The 10443-nt window shown below is 43.5% G+C and overlaps 2 gene segments (V, D, J or C); both read left to right on the top strand.

The window, feature by feature from the left end:
* The first annotated feature begins 489 nt into the window (after window positions 1-489).
* LOC131197858 (immunoglobulin heavy variable 3-21-like) lies at window positions 490-993 on the top strand. The segment is given in 2 exon segments: window positions 490-535; window positions 614-993. Coding segments are annotated over 2 exon segments (426 nt in total).
* A 5153-nt stretch (window positions 994-6146) lies between these two features.
* On the top strand, window positions 6147-7066 carry LOC131197323 (Ig heavy chain V region 3-like). The segment is given in 2 exon segments: window positions 6147-6429; window positions 6517-7066. Coding segments are annotated over 2 exon segments (432 nt in total).
* The last annotated feature ends 3377 nt before the right edge of the window (window positions 7067-10443 follow it).

Raw genomic sequence — 10443 nt, 5'->3', positions numbered from 1 at the left:
TGCCAGCCACATGACCATGGAGACGTCTTCAGACAGCGCTGGGTCTTTGGATTTGAAACGGAGATGAGCACCGCCTCCTAGAGTCAGGAACCATTAGCAAATATGTCCGATGGAGATCCTTTACCTTTAATAGACAAAATCTTGCCAAACTAAAGGTTTAACTTTATAAGGTTCAGATTTTGCTACATGGTTAAATGGTAGGGATGTGTCACCACCTCCAAAAGTTAATTCTGGTAGCAAATGAACAACATGAAACCAGAGGACGCAGCTTATTATTTAACATTTTATGAAAATCACAGGTGTAAAGTCTATGCAAAGAAATCCATAGCTAAATACTCTGAAGGGTTCTTTTATCTCAACTGATATGTAAATCGAGGCACAATTTCCCCTTTAAAGGAGCCCCATGATATCTCTTTTCAGGTTACACCCACCAACACAAAATTTGAGCCCTGTCCTACCAATTCGCTCCATTCATTAGAGGGAGCAATAATGATCCTGTGGCTAAATTTGGTTTCCTTCCTAGCTGTCCTCAGAGGTAATTCCTACCTATTTGGTTTCCTTTCTTTTCAATTCTTGTATACAGAAGAGCTGACTGAAACTCCTTTCATTTTAGGTGTTAAACCTGAGGTCCAGTTGGTGGAGTCTGGAGGGGAAGTGAAAAGACCTGGACAGTCCCTTCATCTCACCTGCCAAGCTTCTGGCTTCACTTTTAGCAGCTCTGCCATGAACTGGGCGAGACAGTCTCCTGGGGAAGGACTGGAATGGGTGGCATACATAAGCTCCGGTTCCAGTAGTATTTACTACTCAGATAAAGTGAAGGGGCGCTTCACCATCTTCAGGGACAATGCTAAAAGCCAGCTGTATCTCCAAGTGAACAATCTCAAACCTGAAGACACGGCAGTCTATTACTGTGCAAGAGACACAATGAGAGGAAGTGAATCTGAAGCTTGGCAAAAACCTACCATTCATCAGAAGAGCCCTATAACTCCATGAGCCATGGTGGCACAGTGGTTGGAGTGCAGTACTGAAGGCTATTTCTGCTGACTGCAATTCGACAGTTCGAATCTCACCAGGCTGACTCAGCCTTCCATTCTTCCGTGGTGACTAAAAATGAGAATCCAAATTGTTGGGGGCAATAGGCTGTAAATTCCTTAGAGTGGGCTGTATAGTATTGTAAAACGGTATATAAGTCTAAGTGCTGTTCAACTGGATAACTGCTTTCCTATCAAACGGACAACAAGTGGTCAAAATTGGCAATGCTCTATCAAATCCTGTTCCTGTTAAAAGTGGTGTTCCCCAAGGCAGCGTTCTTGGACCAACGCTCTTCATACTATACATAAATGATCTCTGCGACCATATCACAAGTAATTGTGTTCTCTTTGCTGACAATGTCAAACTATTTAACAAATACAACTACCCTTCAAAAAGACATTTGTTTCTGATTGGTCTAAAACTTGGCAACTCCAAATCTCAACCAGCAAATGCTCAGTCTTACATATTGGAAAAAAGAACCCAAACACTAAGTACAAGCTTGATGGACATTACCTTACAGATGACCCCTACCCTGTTAAAGACCTTGGAGTTTTCATATCAAATGATCTAAGTGCCAAAGCCCACTGCAACTACATTGCAAAAAAGGCTCTAAGAGTTGTAAACCTAATCTTGCGTAGCTTCTTTTCCAAAAACACTACACTACTAACCAGAGCATATAAAACATTTGCTAGACCAATTCTTGAATATAGCTCGACTGTCTGGAACCCATACCACATTTCAGACATCAATACAATTGAACGTGTCCGGAAATATTTTACAAGAAGAGTTCTCCACTCCTCTGAATACAACAAAATACCTTATGCCACTAGACTTGAAATCCTGGGTTTAGAAAACGTAGAACTCCACCGCCTCTGACAGGACCTGTGTTTAACTCATAAAATCATCAATTGCAATGTCCTTCCTGTTGAAGACTACTTCAGCTTCAATTGCAACAATATAAGAGCAAACAATAGATTTAAACTTAATGTAAACCGCTTCAATCTTGATTGCAGAAAATATGACTTCTGTAACAGAGTTATTAACACTTGGAACACACCACCTGACTCTGTGGTCTCTTCTCAAAATCCCAAAAGCTTCAACCAAAAACTGTCTACTATTGACCTCACCCCATTCCTAAGAGGTCTATAAGGGGCGTGCATAAGAGCACAAAAGTGCCTACCATTCCTGTCCTATTATTTCCTTTCATTATATCTAATTAATATAGTTATTACATACTTAGGCTCATATATATGCTTATATATTATATAGTTGTTACATGTCAATGCTTATATATACTGTTGTGACAAAATAAATAAATAAATAGGGCTGCATTCTTCACTTAACAGGAGGTTGAGAAAGTTGCCTGTTTGACAAGAGGAGAAAGAACTGATTTTGGTATCAGCAATGTGTGTGAGAGAGAGAGGAGGGAGGGAAAATGAGTGGGTGAGTGAATTGTTTTCCAATTGGAGAGGAGCAAAACCTGACCAGAGAATAAACTGAGGAATGAGGGAGGGAGGGAGGGAGAGAGAGAGAGAGAGACTCCTAAAAGACAACAATGGCAGAAAGTTCTGCTGTTAAAAAAAAATTCTTCAGCGATACAAAATTGTATTCCTTAATCCTCACTCTTCATTCTTTTATTCCATCATGTAAAAGTGAGATGAGCAAGTGGTGCTGTGGCCTAGTGGCTGAGCTGTCGCCTCACAATCAGGAGGCTGTGAATTTGATCCTAGGTAGAGGCAGATCTTTCTCTCTCTGGGCACACTGAGAATATGTCTGCTGAATAAAACTCCGGCCGGTAAACACTCAACTCCATTCAGTTGCCCAGACTCCACCCTGCAAGGAACTATGGGGTCATTAAAACAAAATGGAAAAGTGAATTGGGCAGCTGCACAAATCAAGCAAATAAGTAAAGATACAAATTAATTGTATAAGGACTGTAGAAATGAAACGTTTTGCTGGAGTTTTTATTTTCTTCCTTACTTTTCCTTTCTTTCCTTCCTTCTTTCCCTCTTTCCCTCTTTTCTTGTTTTCTTCCTTCTTTCTTTCCTTCCTTCCTTCCTACTTTCCTTCCTTCTTCATCCTCCTTTCCTTTCCTTTCCTTTCCTTTCCTTTCCTTTCCTTTCCTTTCCCTTCCCTTTCCCTTTCCCTTTCCCTTTCCCCTCCCCTCCCCTCCCTTCCCTTCCCTTCCCTTTTCTTTCCTTCTTACTCTCTCTCTCTCTCTCTCTCTCTCTCTCTCTCTCTCTCTCTCTCCCTTTCCTTTCCTTTCCTTTCCTTTCCTTTCCTTTCCTTTCCTTTCCTTACCCTATTTTCCTGTTCATATGGTTTGACCATTGGTTAACTGACTTGCTATGTTAGAACATATTATGTAAAATTGCAGAATGACTACACAAAATCACCGGAGGCAGGGGAGGGAAGCAATCAATTTATCAAATCTGTACAATTGCCAAGTTAAAAAACAAACTAATGGGGAACACCTCACAGGATTCCAGAGTTTTGGTTCCAACCTGAATGTGTTTGTGTAATTCAACAGTGAATTTGAAATTGTGCCTTACGGCTCGCTTTGCGCTGTTGATCTAAGCTTCTTCAAAATAAGATGGTCAGGTTAATCATTATAAAACAAATATTCTGAAATCAGATGCACCCTCTTTTTAATGTTTGGTCTCTGACATGGCTAATTAAAGAAATTTCATTCCATGATTTCTTTCTCCAACCTAAAAAATCATCTTTTGTGTGTGTGTGTAACGAAGAGGTTCTGTCAGACCTTGCTTTACTTGCTCCAGTGTAAATCTGTCTTTTTATCTAAATATCACACCAGGCCAATAAAGAATTCTATTCTATTCTATTCTATTCTATTCTATTCTATTCTATTCTATTCTATTCTATTCTATTCTATTCTATTCTATTCACCCCACTCTGGTGCCAGCCAGAAGTGGTATTTGCCGGTTCTCTGAACTATTCAAAATTTCCACTGCCTGTCAGAACCTGCTGGATTTCACCCCTGCCTTTATAAAATATTCAATGAATTTTGGGGGAGATTTAGGGACCACTTTGACACTCGGATGTCTACGTATAATTCCACTATTGATTTCAAATTGTTACTCATGATCTGCTCTGCCTTGTTGTTTTTGGGTTTTTTTCAACAGAACATGGTCAAGGAAACAACTGTGGAACAAATACTCTGAACTCAGATGGACCATTTTTTACATGCTTTCGAACTGCTAGGTTGACAGAAGCTGAGACAAGTAACGGGAGCTCACCCCGTTACGTCGCACTAGGGATTCGAACTGCTGAACTGCCGACCTTTCGATCAACAAGCTCAGAGTCTTAGCCACTAAGCCACCGCATCCCTTTGTTTTACTTACTCCAGTGTAAATATGCCCTTCCCCCTATGTACTCACAATTAGACACAGGATGGTCTTGAGTGATCCTCAGACTGGAGCCTCATTTGAAAATCATGAGGGAAATCTTGTGTCAAAAAGTACCGTATATACTCGAGTATAAGCCGAGTTTTTCAGCACGTTTTTTGTGCTGAAAAGCGGCCCCCTCGGCTTATACTCGAGTCTACGTCTCGATGTACTTTTAAAAGATACTGTATTTTGATAGATGTCCAGCAGGGGCGCTGCATAATAAAAATGAGCGAACATTTTGCACTTTTGCACTTTTATTGTTTTTCGTTCAAATAAATATTCATGTTATTTTACTTGGCTCTATCTTTATTTTTACATGCTTTCGAACTGCTAGGTTGACAGAAGCTGAGACAAGTAACGGGAGCTCACCCCGTTACGTCGCACTAGGGATTCGAACTGCTGAACTGCCGACCTTTCGATCAACAAGCTCAGAGTCTTAGCCACTAAGCCACCGCATCCCTTTGTTTTACTTACTCCAGTGTAAATATGCCCTTCCCCCTATGTACTCACAATTAGACACAGGATGGTCTTGAGTGATCCTCAGACTGGAGCCTCATTTGAAAATCATGAGGGAAATCTTGTGTCAAAAAGTACCGTATATACTCGAGTATAAGCCGAGTTTTTCAGCACGTTTTTTGTGCTGAAAAGCGGCCCCCTCGGCTTATACTCGAGTCTACGTCTCGATGTACTTTTAAAAGATACTGTATTTTTGATAGATGTCCAGCAGGGGGCGCTGCATAATAAAAATGAGCGCCGAACATTTTGCACTTTTGCACTTTTATTGTTTTTCGTTCAAATAAATATTCATGTTATTTTACTTGGCTCTATCTTTATTTTTTACATTGACCAGTAGCTGCCTCATTTCCCACCCTAGGCTTATACTCGAGTCAATAGTTTTTCCCAGTTTTTTGTGGTAAAATTAGGTACCTCGGCTTATATTCGGGTCGGCTTATACTCGAGTATATGTAAGTAAATGTATCAAGAAGGCTCTTTTATAGAATAGAATAGAATAGAATAGAATAGAATAGAATAGAATAGAATAGAATAGAATAGAATAGAAGGGAATGGAAGGGAAGGGAAGGGAAGGGAAGGGAAGGGAAGGGAAGGGAAGGGAAGGGAAGGGGAATAGAATAGAATAGTATAGAACAGAATAGAATAGAATTCTTTATTGGCCAAATGTGATTAGATACACAAGGAATTTGTCTTTGATGCATATGCTCTCAATGTACATAAGGAGAATAAAATATATTCATCAAGAATAAAAAGATACAACACTTAGTGATAGTCAAGGTTACTAATAAGCTATCAAATCGTACTAGGAAGCAAATAAAAACAATATAAATTGAAAGATACAAGCAACATGGTTATAGTAATAAGTGGAAAGAAAAAGATACTAGTAAGGAAGAGAAGAATAATAGTAATACACTCTTAGTAAATTATTTGACAGTGTTGTGGGAATTAGTTGTTAAGCAGAATAATAATGGGGAAAAAACTGTCCTTGTGTCTAGTTGTTCTGACGTGCAGTGCTCTGTAGCGTCGTTTTGAAGTTAGGAGTTGAAACAGTTTATGTCCAGGAGGTGAGGGATCTGTAAATATTTTCACGGCCCTCTTTTTGACTCGTGCAGTTTACAGTTCCTCAATGGAAGGCAGGTTGGTAGCCATTGTTTTATCTGAAGTTCTAATTGTGTAGTTCAAGTCTGTGTTTGTCTTGTTTGGTTGCAGAGCCAAACCAGACTGTTATGGGGGTGCAGATGACAGACTCATTATATCTACATAATATCGGGATATTTACATATCCCTGGTGATATGTAAATCGAGGCACAATTTCCCTCTTAAACGAGGCAATTGGCTCATCTTTTAAAGTTACACCCACCAACACAAAGTTGGTGCACTTCTCCAAGTCCTTTACCATCAATCCCTCTTCAATCTTTAGAAAAGGCCAAAATGATCCTGTGGCTCAACGTGTTGTCCATACTAGCGGTCCTCAGAGGTACTGTAATTCTTTCCCCGCTATTCAGGTTCTTTCCATTTTAATTCTTGTACGCAGGAGAGCTCACTGAAACTCCTTTCATTTTAGGTGTCCATTCTCAGGTCCAGTTGGTGGAGTCTGGAGGGGCTGTGAGAAGGCCTGGAGAGTCCCTCCATCTCTCCTGTCAAGCCTCTGGGTTCATCTTCCAGAACTTTGGGATGAACTGGTTTAGGAAGGCTCCAGGAAAAAACCTGGAATGGCTTTCACATATCTTTGCTGATTCCCGTGAAAGGTTCTACTCAAACAAAGTGAAGGGACGCTTCACCATCTCCAAGGACAATGTCAAAAGCCAGCTGCATTTTCAAATGAACAACCTCAAACCAGAGGACACGGCCGTCTATTATTGTACAAGACACACAGTGAGAGGAACCACGGCAAAAACTGCCCATTTACATAACACGGCTGAGCATTTCTTTGAAACCTTCGAATTCTAACTACGGGAGAAGAAATGATACAACAACATATAGATTGAAAGCCTGAACTGTTCTTATTGGGTATCTTACCAGAGAATTTTAGTAAAGAAAATATACTGTATATTTGATGATACATGTAATAATTGTGTCAGCGTTCCAGAAAACCCCTCCTGCAGAAAAGACTCCGAAGCAAGCATCTTTCAAAGTTCTTTTACTAGCATAGGTAAACTGGAACAGTTGGATGAAATCCGAATCTGGGGATCTGGGTTCCTCCCTCCAAAATCCCCACCCTCATGACCCCTTTGCCGATCACATGCTCCAATCTCCAACCCTCCCATCTCGAGACATCACTCTGGCCACTCCTTCTCCAGATGTAGGCTCGGCCTGACCTTGACTTTTTTTTCGCTCCAACAGTAATTAAAGGAATCTTTGAATTAACTGTCGTGTCCCACTCCTCCGCTGACGGCCGGATCAGGGAAATCCGAATCAGGCGTGCCTCTGCAGCTCTGCCAAAGTCCTAGCAAAGTTCTCAAGGCAGGCAGGAGACCAGAAAGTGATTTCAGCAAGATATGTTAGACTTTGCCTGACTCAGAGAATGCCAGAAAGCAGATCCTTTATATAGGCCATGGGGTGTGGTTCCATGACTCAGCACTTATCCCGGCCTGCCCCTCCCTTCCTTCTGTTGCCGCCGCTTATCTAATCTCCTGAAGCGAGGGTCACTCCAGTCTGCAGCTGTTGGTAATTGACCTTCCTCAGCCTCACATGCTGTGGGGGAGGGGGAGGGGTCTAGTTGCTCCGTTTGCCTGGGCATAGAGCCAGGGCTGGGGCCGGGAGGCATGCTAGGACATTCCTCAGCGTTCGGAAGCAGATAAGAAGGTCCCGGCTGTGGGGAAAGCGGGCGAGGCACAACATTAACTTCAGAGGGTTTGTCGTTTTTGGGGATCTGGGTCAGAACATTGGCGCATGCCTTCCTTGGTCATCTTGCATTCCAGCGGCCATTCATCTCACACTGATGCCAGGATGGGTGGAGGAGGGCATGGAGATAAAACCGCTGTGTCCAAATAATATCTTATTTCCAAAGCAGAGCTTTTCCATCTGGTATGCTTAAAAATCTACCAAATATACCTCGAGACAATATCACTTCTCAAGAGACCACCCTCTGATCCATAAAGCCGTATCTGAGTTCAAAACAGATAGAGGCAGTCCTTGACCTATGACCACCATTCATCCCAAAATTCCTGTTGTTTAAGCGAGATCTTTATTAAGTGAATTTTGCCTCATTTTAACGACCGTTCTTGCCTCAGTTGTTAAGTGAATCACTGCAGTTGACCAGTTAGTAACCTTGGTTGTTAAGTGAATCTGGCTTCCCCATTGACTTTGCTTGTCAGAAGGTCACAAAAGGGGATCACATGACCCCCCCCCCCCAGGACACAGCAATGATCATAAATATGAACCAGTTGCCAAGCCTCCAAATTTTGATCACATGACCATGGGGATGCTGCAGTCAGGTGACCATCATAAGTCACTTTTTTCAGTGTCGTAACTTTGAATGATCACTAAATGAAATGTTGTAAGTTGAGGACTAGCTGTATTTCTGGCTGACTGTGCAAAGTAGGAAATGTCATGTTCTTCATTCTTGGATTGCCGAGTGTTTAATATGAAGTTATCGTGTGATCACAGGGACACGGTGACTCAGGGGCTAGGGCATTGAGCTTGTTGATCGAAAGGTCGGCAGCTCAGCGGTTCAAATCCCCAGTGCTGGCGTGTAGCAGGGTGAGCTCTCGTTACTTGTCCCAGCTTCTGCCAACCTAGTAGTTTTGAAAGCACGTAAAAATACAAGTAGAAAAAATAGGGACCACCTTTGGTGGGAAGGTAACAGCGTTCCGTGCCCCTTTGGCATTGAGTCATGCCGGCCACATGACCATGGAGACGTCTTTGGACAGCGCTGGCTCTTCGGCTTTGAAACGGAGATGGGCACCACCCCCTAGAGTCGGCAACGAGTAGCACGTATGTGCGAGGGGAACCTTTACCTTTACCTTATTGTGTGATTGCTTTGATTTTTCACCTTGCAACTTGGTGGGAACCCAAAATCTGAGCCTTCAAAATTTTGATTTGTGCCTTCGTTTGTATGTGGTTAATACGAGTTTCTTCAAAACATAATCTAATTAAGGAAACAAAAGTTCTTGAACTTAGATGAGCCATACTTTTCGGTTCTGGCTCTAACATTTTTGTGTTATACTTAGGCCATGTTTTCTCTCCGTTACTTAGAACCCGTTTCTTTAACCTTTACCCAAATTATATATTTTTAGCTAATTTAATGTCAAGACCAGTATAGTACTCACAATATATTTTAAACAGAAAAAGCTTCATCCTGGCTGTCCTTATAGGTTTTCATCATTTCAAAATTACCTTTATAATGTTTCCAAAGAAAGTTGATGGAAAAAAGGAGCAAATGGGAGAGAAGAGGAGAGGAGAGGAGTGGAGAGGAGTGGAGTGGAGAGGAGAGGAAGATGGCGAGGAGAGGAGTGGAGTGGAGAAGAGAGGAAGACGGAGAGGAGAGGAAAGGAGAGGAGAGGAGTGGAGGGGAGAGGAGGGGAGGGGAGTGGAGTGGAGTGGAGAGGAAGATGGTGAGGAGAGGAGCGGAGTGGATAGGAGAGGAGAGGAAGACGGAGAGGAGAGGAGAGGAGAGGAAAGGAGAGGAGAGGAAGACGGAGAGGAGAGGAAAGGAGAGGAGAGGAGAGGACTGGAGGGGAGAGGAGTGGAGTGGAGTGGAGTGGAGTGGAGAGGAAGATGGTGAGGAGAGGAGAGGAGTGGAGTGGAGAGAAAGACAGAGAGGAGAGGAGAGGAAGATGGCGAGGACGGGAGTGGAGGGGAGTGGAAAGGAAGATGGCGAGGAGAGAAGAGGAGTGGAGGAAGACAGAGAGGAGAGGAGAGAGAGGAGAGGAGAGGAAGATGGCGAGGAGAGGAGTGGGGAGGAGGGGAGGGGAGAGGAGAGGATTGGAATGAAGGGGAGTGGAGTGGAGTGGAGTGGAGAGGAAGATGGCGAGGAGAGGAGAGGCGTGGAGAGGAAGACAGATTGGAGAGGAGAGGAGTGGAGGGGAGGGGAGGAGAGGGGAGGGAGGGGAGAGGAGAGGAGTGGAGTGGAGTGGAGAGGAAGATGGCGAGGAGAGGAGAGGAGAGGAAGACAGATTGGAGAGGAGAGGAGGGAGGGAGGGAGAGGAGGAGAGGAGAGGAGAGGAGGAGGAGAGGAGGGAGGGAGGGAGGGAGGAGGAGAGGAGAGAGGAGAGGAGTGAAGGGAGAGGAGAGGAGGAGGAGGAGGAGGAGGGAGATTAAGATGGTGAGGAGAGAGGAGGAGGAAGATCACGAGGAGAGGAAAGGAGAGGAGAGGAAGACGGAGAGGAGAGGAGAGGAAGACAGAGAGGAGAGGAGAGGAGGCGGAGAGGAGAGGTGGAGTGGAGTGAAGGGAGAGGAAGATGGCGAGGAGAGGAGTGGAGAGGAAGACAGATTGGAGAGGATAGGATAGAAGCGGAGAGGAGGGGAGGGGAGGGGAGGGGAGGGAGGG

This window comes from Ahaetulla prasina, chromosome 4, assembly GCF_028640845.1.
Source record: "Ahaetulla prasina isolate Xishuangbanna chromosome 4, ASM2864084v1, whole genome shotgun sequence".
Lineage (NCBI taxonomy): Eukaryota > Metazoa > Chordata > Lepidosauria > Squamata > Colubridae > Ahaetulla > Ahaetulla prasina.
The sequence above is the reverse complement of the archived record's forward strand: the minus strand, read 5'-3'. Positions and strand labels throughout refer to the sequence as shown.